This window comes from Thalia democratica, unplaced genomic scaffold (genome assembly GCF_965202585.1).
Source record: "Thalia democratica unplaced genomic scaffold, ktThaDemo2.hap1.1 HAP1_SCAFFOLD_1923, whole genome shotgun sequence".
Lineage (NCBI taxonomy): Eukaryota > Metazoa > Chordata > Thaliacea > Salpida > Salpidae > Thalia > Thalia democratica.
The window spans coordinates 1-18,000 of NW_028140716.1; the positions used below are offsets into that span (position 1 = coordinate 1).

Genomic DNA, 18,000 nt, shown 5'->3' on the forward strand with positions numbered 1-18,000 from the left:
AGCTCAAAAAAATGTAGAGATTTGTTTGTAATTTTCTTTTTTATAGCAAATTTACTACTAAAAATTTGTAATGGAAACTTTCCAAAACTAATTATATCTGAAAAATAAATTTTAAATTTTCATTACTAAAATAAGTAATTTATATTTTATAATAGCATTCACATAAAAGCCAATGTTAGTTGCTGTAAAAAATGTATTGACTTCCTAAAGCCTTAAACATTTTACACTTTAATTTCAATGTATACTTGATTTTTTTTTTAATAAATAAGACTCTTAGTTTTTTAGTGTTGCAATATTTTCTAAAATATGAACTGTACATAAATAACTCATACAAGGTTATAACTACTTAAGTATAAATAAAAATTTTTTGATTAGTTCTTTACAAATTTAAGTTATGCACAGAAAAGTATTTTTTAAACTTGTTATTGTTTTATTTTAGGTAAAAGGAGACTTAACAACTTTCATACTCAAAGTCGTTCTATGATTGTGAATCCCCAAAGACAAGTGTTTAATCACTCAAGAAGTGCAAGTCAACAGGTAAATTTTGTTTGATAATCAAATTCGATAAACTAATTCATTTTGATAACTTAAAATTTTTATGCTTCATAGCAGTATTAATTTTGTAGTTAAAATAAATGTCAAGTTTTAGATATGCGAGGTATTATTTAGAAAACTTTAAAGCATCAATAACTTATTAGGTTTAGTATAGTCCTTAATTTACATTTTACAGATAAAAATGTGTTTGGTAAGCTTAATAAAGTTTAAAAATATTCAAACAACAGGGATTAAACTACGGTCAAATGAACTTGAATCAGAATAACAATGCAATGGGGCAGATGGTTCAGCCGCAAACAATTGTGCAGCATCAGCACAATCAGCATGGAAGCAACCAAGGCTTGGTACCTCATCAACAAGTGAGCAGTGGTGGAGGTGTGCAACGTGCAATGTTACAGAGGAGCAGCAGCAGACAAGTACCACACTCACACCCATATCAGCCCAATGCTCATCCGGTATTTTTCAGATATAAATACAATTTAAATTGTGTTTACCAACAAGTTTGATTATAGATCTAAACTGATTATTATTTTTAATTTGTTATCTTCAAACAGAAAAATCATGCTAGATCTCTTAGCCTTCCAGCTAATAACAATCAGTTAGAAATTACAGTCACACCTGATGAAATCAATAATATGCAAATGCCACCTGGATGGCAACAGGCCAAAACTGGTGATGATCAGTTATACTTTATGAAGTAAATAAATCAATATTATTAGTTTTGTTTCCATACCAGTATTTTCCATGACTTTTAAACATATCTTTTCAGATTTAAAGTTAAGTACTGATGAGATCAATGAGGGAAACTTTGTTTACTAATTAAAACTAATAAATTGTTTAAAATTAACTTTAAACTTAGTACATAATTGTTTTCAAACTTAAAAGTTTTTTTTTGTTTTAATTTTTTTTTTGATACAATATTTGACCATATTCAAAACAATATTGTTTAATTTGCAATATTTGTTCATCATTTTCTTTTTTATATAACTTTTAATTTTTATTTGTACAGTTGAAATATCCAAAATTAAAGTTTCATTGTTTACTGAGATATTTTTATTTTATAATAAGATAGTTTAACATTCTTTTTATTGAAATTTATAGTGTAAGGTGTGTGGAAATGATATATAAGCTTTTTAAAGTGATTACTATGATGTGCTGAGTAAACAAAGCAGTTATTAATTTAAAACTAGTTTTGATATAGTAATATTCTTTTGTGTATTATTTATATGTTTGTTGAAAAGCGAACAGTAAAAATTGTCACGTAGTTAAAATTGAAGAAAAAAAAAAAGATGAATTATACTATACAGTTAACTAAGAATTAGCTATATTGAAATTATTCTATGAAACTTACCTATATTTTTATTAAATATTTAACTATGCATTCGAAATCGCTCATAAATTTGTTCAAGTTTCTTTCTTTAATTTAGACAATTTTAATGATTGTAAATAAGATCTCGTTTACTTATGAAGTATGATAATTATTATCAGAGTTGCTTCTGAATTCAAGTTTTTCAAGTTTTTAAAATGTATTTTTTAGCCACAACGATAAGACTACTCAATGGGAAGATCCAAGGATCAAGATAATAAAAAATGAAAAGTTGAAAAAGATACAAAAGCAGAAGCAGCAGACATTACATCGTCAGAAGTCGATTGTTGATCAAATGAATTCCAAAGATCACATACAAAAGGTAGTTTAAATTTTTATATTTAGTTTTGATCAATTAAACTGTTTAAATTTAAACACAAATTTAATTACAAATTATATAAGATACACCTTGAAACAATGCATTTTAAGTAAATAGTAGTAGATATAAATATGTGAAAAAAGGTGAAGTTTCTAATATTTAATTTATGGTAGTCAAAAACAAGTTAAAATAGCTACTCCTTTATTTTTAAAGCAAAGAGCTTTAAGTGGACATCAGAATGTGCGTCCAGGGCAGGTGTACCATTATCGTCAAGGTTCAGGACAACAGGACCAATGGCTAAATCCTAGTAACGATTACAGTTAGTTGTAACTTATTGTATCTGTTTGCTACGTTTATGAGTATTAGCAATTTGTTTTTATAATAGTATTGTAGTTAGTTGATCTTCGTAAGAAATTTTTAGTTTAGTTACAAGTCCTTATAACAACTTAAAAAGCTAGTATGTTTTATCAAGATGAGTTGAAAACAATTAAAGTGTGATAGGTTTCTTTAATTACTATCAAAAAATAAAATGATCAAACTAAACTGAACTCTTTATTCTTTCACATAACTTAAACCAATCATTTTTCATAAAAAAATTTTATATCTAAATTTTAATGTTTAATATGAAAATATGATTTATAAAAAACTAATTACTAAATAAAAAATGCTTAACGTTTTCGATTTCTAACACTAAAAGGTTTTAAGAAACATTCTTTGAAAGTTCAAGGACTCTAGCCTAATTTAAGTAAGAAGATGTAAATTTAGTTAATTAATAAAATTACATTCAATATTATTGAATTATTATTTGCTTTTAAACTCTTTAGAGAAATATAAATGTAAAAAGGGCATACACTGTTTCACAAAACTTAAAGTAAAGCTACAAAAACGACTCTTTAAAAACTAACATAGAAAACTTTTTATATAAAAGAGTATATTATCATACTAATAAGTTATTTTCTTACTAGTTAATAAGATTGATAACTGAAATGTACCCATCCTTAGGGTTTAAAGCACGCATCACGTCGCAACTTCACCAAATCGAGTCAAAATTGCTCTAGACATTCCCTCATCTAGTCTCTCTTTTTTAGCCTTCGAGTAACGCCTTCTTGCCAAATAAGGGCGTGACTTGTTGTTATATCTGTTGTTTTTGCATCCACTCGCCAACGCTGATTGCGTGTAATCGACAAAAAGCTTGTTGCAGAGAAACTCATTTGACTCTTGTTTTGTTTAAAATGAGTTTGTTACTAACAAGTTAAAAATGTTTAAAAGCTGGGTTCAACAAAGATATTTATTTCTAATTATATATGACAAGTTTAAACACAGTTCAATAATTTATTAAGAGCTTTATTTGTTAGAGAATTTTTATCAAAAATTATAACTTTACACTATTAGTTAAATACTTTAAAGATTTAAGGTAAATTAAGGTTTTAGATATATTTTAATATAAAAAGTTTTGAAATTAAATATTATGTTTACTGTTAATTTTTTTTGAATAAGTGTAGTAAACTGTTCGAAAATTTACTCAATATGTATCCTGTACTATCAAAAATGTTTTTTGAAATACGTTTAATAACTATAAGTACAAAGTAAAAATACATATTATTACTTGAAATAATATTGTATAATATACTTATATTTTATTATCAAGTACATCTTTTTTTTACTTAAGCATCTAAATTTACAACTTTTGTTTATTTATAGCAAAAATTTAGCATTGCAAGTATAAGTTTAAAAACTGAGTGCTTTTTTTAGATTGTTTTGCACTTTATACACATATTTTGTTTTGAAAATGAAGCGTTATAGTTTCTTATACATTTATACTTTTTAAAACCAAAGCGTGTAAAATGTAATAAAGTTTTAAACTATATTTATTTTCAAATGGTCTATCAAAAGCTCAGCATATATAAATTGTTTTACAATCAGTTCATACGCTACTTAGAAATTGTTAGGTACACTAAAGCCAGCGCCAAGTAAAAATATTGTAAAAAGTATTTCATGCACAAAGTTTGCATCATTGATAGTTCGGCAAGGAGACGACGAAAACAAAACACGCCTTTCGAAAGCTCTCCATTAAAACGTAGCTCCAGCGCTCTCTTTTGTTTCTTTTATGACGTCAGGCGAATGCGGAGAACAGCGTCACGGTCGAGAAACTTTTCGCTTTGCTCTGAATAACTTGCTGCTGGTGTGCTGGTGTTTGGAAAAGCTGAGACTGCTTATCAGTTTTGTTTTTAAATCTACAGCGCCTCTGCGAAATGCAATCTTTAAAAAGCTGCTGTTTGTTCACTGCGATTTGCTTGTAGGCGTTTTCGTTTTTGTCGCGTTTAAAATCTTGTAGCTTTGGCCTTTTTCTATTTTCTAGTAACAACGTTTAGCTTAATTATGTGGTTAATTGTGTTTTATAGTGATTTATTTGGGTGCGGAATACTTTTATTTAACTTTGTAACTTTTAAAAAACTAAAAATTTTTGAACATAAAATTTTATGTTTTGTGCGCATTATATTTGAATTATTATAATTGTATGTGAAAATATAACATTTTTAACATAAATGTTAAGTAACACTACATCTTAATTTAAATAAACAACATTATTTGATTTATACTAAACTAGAGGGTTGTTCTTTACACAAGCTAATTCAGCCTTAATTTTTAATAAAGTAATATAATAATGTGAAATTTGTTTCTGCTTAAATGTTATTTGGTGTAAAATTAAGTTTTTGGTGTTTCTATAAAATAAAAGCTTAATTAGTATTAAATTTTCAGATGTTGGCTACTACTACTTACTACGTTAAGCTTTTTTTCATTTTTAATTGTTAAAATACACCCATCAACTTAGGCTAGTTTTGGTGACTTTTTAGAACATGCCTGATTTTTTTCTACAAATATTAGCAACTTTGATATAACCCTAAATTTTTTTAAAATAATGTAAAAGACAATAGTTTCTTAAACTAAGTCGTTTTTGATCATAAAAATCTTAACGTAAAAAGTTTTTTGTTTATTTAAAGAAAATTAATTTTTAGATCTTCATCCAACTGGACACCCATCATCCCAGCACCCTCAACAACTTAATCAAATGATGAAGGTTAGCTTTAAAAAAAAAAAAAAAATTTAGTGCTTTTAAATTTTTTTGTATCCATAATTATAAATTTATTGGTGCCCAAATTCTAATTAGTTAGTTTGCAGTCTGAATTTGGTATTTAAGTTTGGTATAAGTATTGCATATTACACAAAACCTAAACTTTCTAAAATAACAAAACTTTTTAAATTAGTCATTTTTTAATGATCTTAATCACCCAAAATTTATTTTATCCTTTATCACAAATTTACTTAGTTATAAGTAAAAAATAGGATATCTTAAATAAATTATTTGTTTTTATTCAATTTTTTTTTTCTTAATGTTGCATAACACTAGTTTTATTTGTGTGTTGAGTTTCTTCTGATCCAAAATTACCTTTACACATAGTAGCATTATATAAATTTAAGTAAAGCGTTTAAAGAAACAAAATAATTTTTTAACTGTTGGAGTTAAATTTTTTATCTCATTCTAATTCCAGAAACTTGATACCATTATATAGTTTTGTAATCGTATAACTTTACTTATTTAGTTTATGCGCTTATTTATCGGCCTTTTTATGTTGAATGCATTAATAAAACTAAAACTATTTTAAAATTTCTCATTTAAGTTTGGATGTAGAAATCAGAAGTAAAAACCAAAATTAACCCGCAAATTTTGTACGAATAGCACCAGACAGGTGTTCCTGGAGTAAATGAGGCGGAGAAGCACTTAGAAGGATCAGGTAGTGTGCCACAGAAGCCTCCTAGTTATAAAGAAGCTTTCAGTTCGGCAAGTCAACCAACAGCACACAGCGTCCATGATCTTAATCAACCATCACTAACATATTTTCAAAAATCACTGGGAAGCAAACATAGTACAGCTCAGAGTACAGTTCCTATTAAAATACCAGTGAATCAGTTTCAGGCACAGACACATATTTCTAGTTCCAATAAAACTAATAATACTTCAGGTAGGCTGAGAAATGATATTCCACCTATGCATAATAGTCGGCCAGATTTTTCTGCGCAAAAAAATAATTCTACATACAATAACAATTACCCTATATTGTACAATAAAAACATTCCAACCCAGCAATCTTCAAGTAGTTATAATCAGACACAAGGTTTTAGCAATTTTATATCAAATAGTATTCATACTGCACAGCAAAATAGTACATCTTATCCAAGTAATCATCAACAATCTCAACCAACTTCCACTCATTTGATTTATAACCAAACAAAACCGCAGCATCACCCTTACTATAATAATTATTTACCTCAACAGTTGTATAGGCATTCACATAATGTTACTAGCCATCCACAGCAAACATCTATTTATGTACATCACAACAATTACAATCAGTCTGTGCAAAATTCAAGTGGTACCAGTGCTGTACATCAACAAGCCTTTGATAACTTTTCTGGGCCAAATCAAGGTTCTACAAATGCTTCATTTACAAGTAATCATTCTACTAATGCACCTAATCAATCGTACAGTTTTTCTCAGCAAGTTTCCAATAATTTCACAAGTTTAGGATCAGCTTATCAAAGTTATTCGAAGTTACCAAGACCATCAAGTGTATATCATAGTTGGAACTTTTAGAAAATAATTTTAAGCAAACCAAATTAAATTCTTAATTTAACAAAATTACCAAATTAAGGACAACGTTTTATCTAATATATTTTCAAGGATTCAAAATTATCCGGTCACTGCAAAACAAAATCAATAATACTACTTATTTCTAATTACGTTACTAAATATATTTTGTTAAACGGTCTGATCAAAATAAAGCCAATTTCAAGATTGTCATATCAAGTTGAAAAAATTGAAAACTACAAAATATTGTCATGCTGTACGATCATAATTTAAAATGAAAAGATAATGGATGTAACAGTATGAAAAAAAGATAAAATAACTGTTTAATCATTATTACTAAAACTTTAAAAATAAACAAAATAGTCACATACACGTGTCTATATCTACTAAAAAATTTAGTCTGTAGACAATAAAAGTCCTAGTTCTGACTACAATATAATGTAGAGTAAATGAGTCACGTCATAAACATAAATAAATTCAAAAAAATAATATCAAATTCGTTTAATACAAAACTTTTTGAAAAATTTAATTTTTGTTTTATATCGTTTAGAAGCTAACGAATAAATAGACTGTTTAAGTAATTTTGTAACCAAGTTAATTTTTTTAACAAAAGTATTTTTTAATTCTAAGAAAGTAAGTTACTTTAATCCACATACTAGAATCAGCCTTGAACATTGTTTTTACTTTTATTGTAAATTTTGTTATAAATAAAAACCTCAAACTGTATAAGCCCTTACTCATGAAATATAAGGGTGAAATTTTAAGCGCAAGTTAATATAGTTTCCAGTAAGTTCTAAATTCCTATAACGTTCCTTCTAATAGATAGTAAGGCAATATTGGTGTAAAATCTTTTGCTATCTATACGTGATCTATTGCTAAGCTTGAAAAAGGTGTTATTTTTGAATATTTTTTTCTAATTATGAACGAATAGAACTCTTGAACTGTATGAAATAAAAAATATGTTGTCAGTTAAGAACACAACCTACATAAATAATTTTTCTTAAATAAGTTTTGATGAACTTATTAAAAGTTTTAAATCCTTAATAAACTTATTGCTTTATTAAAGTTAAAACTTTCGACAAATTTCTTTTAAACCACAAATTATAATATCCCCCTTCACCTATGAAACTCGATTTATTGATTCAAAAAGGAAGCCTGCATAAATTACAACCGAACAGGTGAAGACTATTTAGTTTATAAAATATAAAACCATCGTTTTATTTATTAGTGGAATCTCATCAACATGTAAAGTAGTTTTGTAATCATTTTTTATTGTAAATGACATCGAATGGATAAAACATGTCTTAAATTGTTTTCAATATGAATGTCAAAATTTGTTTGTGAATATTTTCGTTTTAATGTTTTTTAAACTAACAAATAAATTAGTTTTCATTTCGTTAATAAATATACATGTTGCATGCAGTTAATTTCATTGTCTACTAATCATCTTGGTTCAGCCATTGTCATATATAAATTTATCTTTTACTATAAAGTAATAATATATGAGTCTAACTCAGTATCTATATATAATTTGCAATGGAGAGTTCGATACATAAAAAACATATGATGTAATAAAAAATTTGAAACCGATATTACTTTGATAAATTTTTTATAAAGTAAACCTAAAATATACACTAGTCAATTGTGCACTCATCATTTTTATCAACTCGAAAGAGATAGTAATAATACAAGTACTGTTTGAACTTGATTATTTACATAAATGTTTTACAATATTAGCTCAAAACAAGAATTTGAGAGCTTCTATAAAAATACTTTAATTTTTAAAAGTCAACTTAAATGGATAATTGCAGGGGGGTAAACAAATTCTTAAGTAAAGAAATAAAGTTTGACTTACTCTAAGATTTAACATTAAAAAACATTCCTTTAAACCAATTTAATTCCTGAATTTTTACCATATGACATTAATTAATAAACACATATATTGCTCCTGATTGTTTTGTTTATATATGTTTTTTAATTTAATAAACATAATATATATTTTAACGTTGAAGTTTTTCAAGCATTATTTTTTATGACCTTTCAGGGTTTGAAAATAAAGTATCCATCATTTAATTAAAACTAGATATTAAACAATTGAATTATTTTTTAAGAAAAAAAAACAGTATTTTTCAATAAAACTAATTAATGTTATACTTCAGGCTTCAATCGATCCATTTTTGGGAGGTAGCAATGTAGCGACTACCACATCAGGATTTCAACCAGCTGGTACTTACCAGGCAGATCCCAACTTTCTGCAGGACATCTCAGAAGAAGATATGGATGTCACTACACAAAGTTTATAATCACAACTTGTTTTACGAAAATAACCATAAAGATTTATTTTAGACTTTTATAAATTAGATGCATATAATTAAAATTAAAAGTAACTCGATGTAGGTACTATTTTCAAATGTTACAAGAATGTGCGTATTAATTTAAAATAACTAAAATTGGTTTTAGTTTAGTTTTACTTTATATCTTTAATTAATACTCAAACAATTAGTTACACAAGTTCTAAAAACTTATTTTTCTAAAAACATTTTAATAGAAAGTTAAGATAAGTTTTAATTTATGATATATAAAAAGGGTTTTAAAATATGTTCTGCTCAGTATAAAGCATGAATAACAAGTTGAAAAAAGCTATCTAATTAAAATAATCAAGATAAATATGCATGCAAATATGAAAATAATCTGTGTTAGACAAAGATATATGTTTTGAGCGTAAAAGCTAGTTTAAAAAATAAATACGAAGATGACTTTTTTTCTGAAAATATTAAAAAAATTGTGTAGAAAAAAGAAAAAAGTTTAATGTTTTATAATAACAGAAATAGTTTATTGAAGATGTTTAAAAACAGAATATTAATAAGAATTTATAATATATAACAGAAGGAGTTTGTATAAATATGTAGACATCTTAATTTTATAATGTTTTCAAATGTATCATAGATGATAACATTCAGGAAAAAAATATGCTTTAAAAATGACTAATAAATTTTTTCAGAAATATTAAATTGATTAATTCATACATAATGAGTGTATCTTAACCTAGCTTAGGTTATTACTACAAAACATTTTTATTTACGTTTAAGTTTCTAACAAATATGCATATGTTTTTTTATATGTGCCTGGAAACAAAATTTTGTTAGCTCCTAAATAAAAGTATGTTTTAAAATATGCTTGACGTCACTGATCAATACCAGCAAACGGTCGCTTCTATCTACAAATCAGCCGTTTGTAGATTGATGACTACAAGTCTTTCAGTTGTGACAGACTGATGAGTCCTAATAAACACGAAAGCGGACTCCGAAGGCTTGTGGTCTGATGATCAAATTGGTATGAACTAACCTTGTTAACTCGGAACAATTAAAAAACAATTGTTTGAAATTTGTTTGAAAATATTTCAACTGTTGAAACGTAATTATTTTTATCAAAAGCTTATAAGAAATTGCTAATATAACTTCAAACAGCAATCCAGCCTGCAAACCAGCAACGCCACATCATCCACACCAACCAGGCGTCCTCCTCGTCCCAGATCGTCATGTACGACAGTCCTGGTGGCAACAACCAGCCCTCCACTACTGGAAACAACGACCTTTTCAACAATTTCTGAGCAACTCGACTGTTTTGTTATGTTTATAATAATGTTTCTTTTTTGCATCCTTCTTTTACTAACTAAAAATCTGATAGTTTTTAACGCGAATCGTTGTAATCACTGGAGTCCCCTAAATGTTCGGTTCATTTTTGTTCGGTATAGCCTTCAACTGTTTAGACTTCTGGTACAGTATTGTTGATTTATTAGAGTTTGAGATTCTTGTTTTTATGGACGGTGTTTTTTAAACTCGTTTCACTGGTTTTGCTGTTATATATTTTAAATGTAAAACCAAAGTTGACTTAGATTAGTTGAATTAGGATAGTAATACTATAAACTTTGTAAGTTTTATTAAAAAAAAATGTTCAATTACATGAATCAAACTGTAATCTAAGTATTGTTTATCTGATAATATATCCATTATGTTTTCACAATGAAACAGTATTTGAAAAAATATATTTTAATGCCTTAAATTATGCCTTTCACTATTTGATTTAATTTTATTTTTGGCCTTATTTGTGTTGATGCCTTTTATTAATTCAATATTTTTTGCCTTACGTTTTATTAATTTTTTGAGCTTAATTTTAAATTTTACTGATCAGTTATGATTATTTTATTGAATTAAATCTAGTTTCAGTCTCGGTTTAAACTATTTTTTCAAGACCAAAAACTTTAAAAACAAACTCATAAACAAAATCTATCGGCAAGTTTTTTTAAAGTTCTGTCTCTTTATTTTAAGTTTGTCAACTTATTTTTTTCTGTTTAAACCCCTTAATATTTATTTGCCTTGAATAAGAACATAAATCTTAACAAAAAAAAATGGAAACAAGTTTTAAGATTGTTTGATAACAAACTATGAATTAAATTACATAAAGTATTTTTCTTAGTTTTCATAATAGTTTTTAGATAATTTTAAAGGAAATATTGTAAAAAACTACTAGTTTTATAAAAGTTTTCAATTTTAACAAACTTACATATACACAACTTTGCTTGTTGTGCCAAGGTGTTTTAACAAGCTTTATATGAGTACATACGCTTTATTTGTATTACTAAAAGTCCCGTAAAAGAGGATTAAATATTTATGATTTTATTTCAATTGTTTATTTATTTATTTTTTCTAAACAATTTAAACTTTTATATCAAATTTTCACATATTGTTCTATTATATTTCTTGCTCTTAAAGAATTAAATTTCAGTTTTTGATCTGTAAAATCTGTATAATTTATATATCATTGAGTGTAAAGACTTACAAATTGTCCTTTTTTTTTTTTAAAAGTTAATTTTGGAAATGTTAATTATTAAAACTGTTTTGTAAAATTAACAAAAATTAAACTGTTTTTTATAACTAATAAACGACTTTAATATATCAAAGCATATGTTTTTTCGTTTTAATACCTGGTAAACGCTAACTAGACTACGTAGAAATTTAATTAAATAAGTTAGTGCAAAAAATAAATACTAAGAAGTTATTTTTTTCGATTCACAACTTAAATTTGTAAATACCTATTATCTAACATAAACAAAATGTACATGGTTTTCTTTAAACCAAGCAGTTAGTATAAACAGATGCAAAACTGTACAATCTTTGAAGCAGTGTTACATTTTGATTCTGAATACAAAAGTAATCCTTATTAAAGTTACAAATAATAGTTAGTGACAAGTTAGTACTTGAAAAAAGTAAAAGTCTTTAATGTACTTAAAACAGTGCTAACTAGTTGGTACAGGAAAGTTTCTTGAGTTCATTTAAATGGGTTCCTTGAACTTATTATCATTGTATCCCTTATGGGGTATGTTTTGGGTCTTATACATATTTGATAACTAACAATTTGAATCACAAATTAAAAAATATTATTATGTTGGAAAATAAATTTTGGTATCATACGATGTAAGTAAATTGCGTAACTTCTTCTATATATAAACAAATAATGGCTGGTATACTTAAAGGCCAGTCTGGTTATTTAAGATAAACATCAGTTGGAATTATAATGCAAAATGTGTAACAACAAGTCGTACATTTTAAAATGAAATAATTTTTTATTTACAACTTGGGTTACCTCGGAACCTCTGCTTAGTAATCTTGTGGTCCTGGCTAAGTTGGCAACAATTATTAATAAAAAACTCATTACACTTCAAATGTTTTAATATAGACTAAACATTTTTTATTTTTAATTTGGCGAAGTAAAGAATGGATTGAAATTTTATTATTAGTTGCGTTAGTTAAAAATTAGCGATGGATACTTTGAGAGGTTGTTTATATAAAATAATTTCTGAAAAATTCTATGTAACATACAAAAATCATATGCATATCAAATATCAGCTACGACAAGTATATAAATATTGATCGCTAAAGTTATATAATGTAACTTGTTTTAAATCAAACAATTTAAAGTTCTCGACTTAAATGTCTTTAAGGAGATTTATATCCAATATTTATTTCAACAGTTTATTACAAGCAAAACAATGTTTCACTCCTATACTTGCATATAGGAGATCCTCAGTTGTTGTAAATAGGTCTTAAAGTTATATTGTTAATAAACTAGAAATAGATATACAAATTCAGTGTTAATGTACATGATAGTTCTACTTAAAATACAACCAAAAAAACATTAATTACTCACTTCATTGAGTCTGGCAAAAAACAAACTAACAAAAAAAAATCTAGAACTTATTTAGTTGCAGTATGGTTGTAATTTTTTTTTTTTTTTTCCAGTAAATATAATTTAGAAAACATTTTTTGTGTTATTTGAATATTTTTCTTCTAATATCTGTTTTATTTAGTTTATCTAGAACAGGGGTTTCCCAAACTTTTTTGCTAATGGCCCCCTTTAAAGAGTTTGAAAAAGTAATGGCCCCTTTCAACATATAGATTACTCATAAACTACAATAAAATACACATAAGACCTTTTTTTTTTTTTTTTTTTTGCTCTTCATCTGCAACTCAAGAATATCTAGTGTAAGTTTCAAGTTATGGTCTCATGGCCCCCCTGTGGCTCCTTTACTGCTCATGGCCCCCCCTCTTCCCCCTTTGCTGCTCATGGCCCCCTGAGTATCTGTCATGGCCCACTTTGGGAAACCCTGATCTAGAAGAAAAGTTGAAAAACTTTATCATTTTCAAAATAGCACTTTTTATTGTTTTTTATCTAAACTTAGACTAACAGTATACTTTTTGACAAGTATGTACGGTAAGTTCAAGATTACTTTTTTCTTAAGCTAATAAATAAAAGTTTTGCTTCTTCTTTTAATTGAAAATCTAATAATACGAGTTTTATTTAACAGTTCTATGTTTTGAACTGTAACAGTATTTTTTGCCTTTCTTTCAGCTAAAATAGTCATACTACTTTACTATTATCCTTGGACCACTACTTAAGTCTTATCCATCATTAAAACAGCTCTCTGAGCATTTAAAAAATACATTTTATTAGATCAATGTAAGACTTGCACAAAACTGAACATATCTTTTGCACAAAATGTTTAAAATGTAGGGATTATCAAAATTTAAGGGGTTGTCTTAGCTTAATTGGTATATCTTAGTTCCAAGCACAATACACTTCTATTTTTGGTCCAAAACTTTAATACTAACCTCACATTTACATATAGACTAAAAAAAATTCAATAAAGCTGATAATTTAATCATTGACTTTTTTTACAAACATTAGAAGTTTAAATTAAATTAATAAAAAAATTAAATTTTACTTCAGCTCCTAGATTTTAACTCATATACTTTTAGCCTTACATTATTAACTAACCGTTGTTATTTTTAATATTAAACTTTATCTGTTGTTTTAGTATTGTAAAACTGCTAATTTTTACAATATATATTGTCACTAGCCTTCAATTTTTAGCCCTTAACTTTACTTTTTTAACCTTAAACCCTGGTTCGTTTAATAGAAATTATTAAGAAACCTTGAAAAAATTTGACGAATAGTACAAAAGTGATCCGTGCAATAAACGGTTAATTTGATTATGACTTGTTTCCTTTATTTACGTAGTGTTGCATATAAATCTAAAACATTGCTTACAAAATAGAAATAGACTTTTTTTTTAATGGTGTATTTTTTATTAACTTTAACTATGTATTTTTCTTAAAAATTATAGAGCACTTTTTTTATATTCTAGTTTTATGTTACTAACCTTTGTAGTTTTGAAGATTTAAAGTAATTATATTGAAAAGTTAAATTAATGCAACTCTTTTGCTAGTTAAAAGTTAAGAAATATGCAAATAATATTTTTTTAGTTATATATAAAAGCCTATATGCTAAAATATATTTGAAATTTATATGCGTTTAGGTGTTTTGTTAGAAGTAAAACTTACTTTAATAATTTTTTTTGTGAGAGTATTAGCAGCACAAAATACAAGGATTACGTTTATTTATTTATTTAGCTTTATCGATTCGTTTTAGAAGCTTTTACAAATTTTTTCAAGAAAAAAATATTTGTCATTGTATTGTTTATTGCACGACAAAAATAAAACGCTCAACATATTTGGTCCCAGGATCTGGTTTACTTTTGATTTTAATAATCTTTTGGTTATCGAGCCGTACACCAATTGGATACCTTTTAAAGTCTTGTCCAGGACAATATGTCTAACCACTTGGTGTTATGTCTAAGTACTTGCTGAAAATTTTTACAAAGTCATTAGAACTTTATTGATAGTTACTTAAAATAATAATAAAATTTTACAAAAATACCTCCAATATGTTGTCATTTTCATTTAAAACTATTGGTTTTACTAACTTAGAAGTTTTATTTATTATCTGTGTTTATTATTACTGTAAATAGTATTTATACAGCGAGTAGAAGTAAAGTTAAAAATAAAAACATTAAAACAAACCTAAATAGTAGAAAAAAATATTAAACTGGTTTTTAACTAAAGTAAGAACTTTTTTTTAAAGATTAAAGAAAAACAGTGCAAAACATAATTTTCTGGCTTAATGATAGTTTTTTTAAAGGTTTTAAAAATTGTAAACAAACGAACATATTCATCTATCATCTGAGCTTTTCCAGCCTTTGGCATGTTCAAAACCGTTCTTAAAACTTTTAAAATCTTCAACACAATTTATTAGTTGTTTTTCGTCACTCATCACATACAAACCTTTATGGACCATCGGCTGACCGATTGGTTTTCCTGCATAGTAAAGAAGCCTGCAAACTTTGGATGTTTTATTTTCAATCAAAATATGATCACCGCCATTTTTAAGGAATTGCACACTCCAATGAGGTTTTGCTACTTCTCCGCTTATAGTAGGCTCACCTTCGATCACGTGAACAAACAAATTCCAGTCGGGTGGTGTTTGTTGAACATGCTTTGTTTTAGGAGAAAGCTTAATGTCAAAGTAATTGATTGGCGTTAAGGTTGAGATGGCTGCTACCTTGTCTAAGTATTCCCCTGCTAGAATTGAAACTTCAACTCCCTTTTCAGCAGTTTTCGGAACTTCGAGCTTTGTTACCACCTGGTATCTAGGAGCGCAAAATTTTTTGTTTGCCGGAGCGTTCGTCCATAAGTTTGTGTACCAACACTCTTCTAAGCCATGAGGCCTCTCAGAGTGCATTAGTCCTCTCCCTGCTCTCATCCACTGCATACTACCCTCCTTTACTACGACGTCATAACCTAAAAGTAACTAGTTGAAAATTCTGTAACTTTTTTTCATGTTAGTTTCTCAAGTCTTTCTAAAATGTCAACAGTTTTTTTGTGGTTTTTTCTAAACTTTCAAATTTTTGGCTAGATTTTATTTTGTTTAACTGAAAATTATAGTTTTAAAAAATGATACAACTGCAAGTTACACTTGAAATGTTAATTTAATTTCTACACGTTTTTTTGTTGTTGTCAAAGTTATTACTACTTGAAAAAAATACTTGTAAACGAATGCACTTTAGTGGTAATAAAACAGCATCATTAAAAAATAGGTTACGTGTAATTTAAAAGTATTTTTTTAATCATAAACCATAAAAAATACTAGCTACTAGCTAATTAATAGGACGATTTCGGTTTACAGACCCTGTATTTACATATGATAGCTACAGAGTAACTAATACTCTAAGTTTTGACGCTTTATCTTATAGTAGAATAGCTTTAAAAAAAGTAACAAGTTTTTTTTGGGAATTGAAAAAAGTATTCACAGTTTAATTTAATCACTAGATTACTACCGCTTACCAATTTATACTTTTTTAATCTTTATATGATGTCCAAAATAAAAATTAAAGTATTTATTAAACTGAATAAATTGGTCTTTTATAGACCTTATAAAAAAAAAATTCCAAAGCAAAACTAAATTTGTTATAATTATCTTACATTTTGATTCTGTTCGTTGAATTTTTATGTTATATTAGTTAGAGATAGTTAAACAAAGAAAACTATCCAAAACTTTGTTTTTATTTTAACATGAACTTCCTTTGAAATGAAGTCAATACAAATAGATTACTGCTTGTTTAGAAATTATAATTATTTTCTCAATTGTTTTTAATAAAATAATTTTGAATTATAAACTCTAAAGTATGATTTAGTTAACACTTCTAATTATGCTAAATATTTTTCGTACTTTAAATAAGGTTTTTGACATTAAAAAACCGTATATTATTTTTTTTCAAAAATTTTCAATAAAAACTGTAAGCTTCAAAACAAAAATACCCAAAGAATCTTCATGCCTCAGTGCACCCTTTATTACGTAGGTTACAGATTCAAAACCACGATGAGGATGGTCTTTAAACCAAGTCGGTTTACTCATTTTGCTATCGTTCAGGCACAAAAAAGGGTCCAATTGTTTGTAATCGTCCATAGTAACTACTCTTCGAATCATTGCAGATCCCCCATAAGGTTGTGCTGCACTATACGTCATTTTCAACACATTTCTCATAAAAGACGTCATTATAAATTTTTTTATTTGTTGTTAAAATGTTTAACCACAATAATCAAGCTGTTTAAATTTATTTACAGTTTTACATCTTATTATAGTTTACTTTAATTAAGTAATATATAAAACAATTTCAACAATAGTGTAAACTAATGATATATTATTTTGTTAATTCTTAGTTTCAAAAGTCGTAATTTACAGAAACAGTTATAAACAGTTCTAATTAACCCAACCAAGAAAAAGTGAACGTCTTTAGTTTTACTGAACCTTCTAGCTGCAGTAGTAATGCTCATATTTTATAGGCTAAAGTTTGATTTTTTTTGTTTTAAATTTAATTAGATTTCAAGTTATATTTGACTTATAAAAATACCATTAATCATATGTTTGGTAAGGTTTTGTAGGGGTAAGGGATTAGTTTAAAATTTTAGGGTTAAGTTGGTTAGGAGTAGGGGTTTAAAAAATAATATTTTACTAAATTAATACACTACGGTTTCTAGTTTGCATACATAAAATGAACAAAACACTTTTACTGCTGCCGAACCTTACTGACCATGACGAAATGCCCAAAAGTTAAATGAAACTTTGTTTATACAACTGTATATGAGAAAACTGTTAAAATTGATACGTAAAGTACTATACTACCAAGTTTTTTTTCTACTTGATACATTTGAAATA

The 18,000-nt window shown here is 26.6% G+C and overlaps 1 protein-coding gene and 1 pseudogene across 2 annotated transcripts; one reads left to right on the plus strand and one right to left on the minus strand.

Annotated features, from left to right (window-relative positions):
* Window positions 1–445: 445 nt before the first annotated feature.
* Window positions 446–11,815, plus strand: LOC145848991 (uncharacterized). 2 transcript variants are annotated; one of them, XM_082954125.1, is made up of 8 exons: window positions 446–537; window positions 783–1,010; window positions 1,110–1,252; window positions 2,093–2,243; window positions 2,454–2,559; window positions 5,258–5,319; window positions 9,048–9,183; window positions 10,356–11,815. In XM_082954125.1, exons 1-8 carry the CDS (start codon window positions 481–483, stop codon window positions 10,496–10,498), a joined length of 1,026 nt encoding a protein of 341 aa, XP_082810251.1. In that variant the 5' UTR covers window positions 446–480; the 3' UTR covers window positions 10,499–11,815. The 2 variants fall into 2 exon arrangements, with proteins under 2 accessions (XP_082810251.1, XP_082810250.1); XM_082954124.1 differs by lacking the exons at window positions 9,048–9,183; window positions 10,356–11,815 and adding an exon at window positions 5,980–9,008.
* Window positions 11,816–15,456: 3,641 nt separating this feature from the next.
* Window positions 15,457–17,340, minus strand: LOC145848993 (uncharacterized; annotated as a pseudogene).
* Window positions 17,341–18,000: the final 660 nt, after the last annotated feature.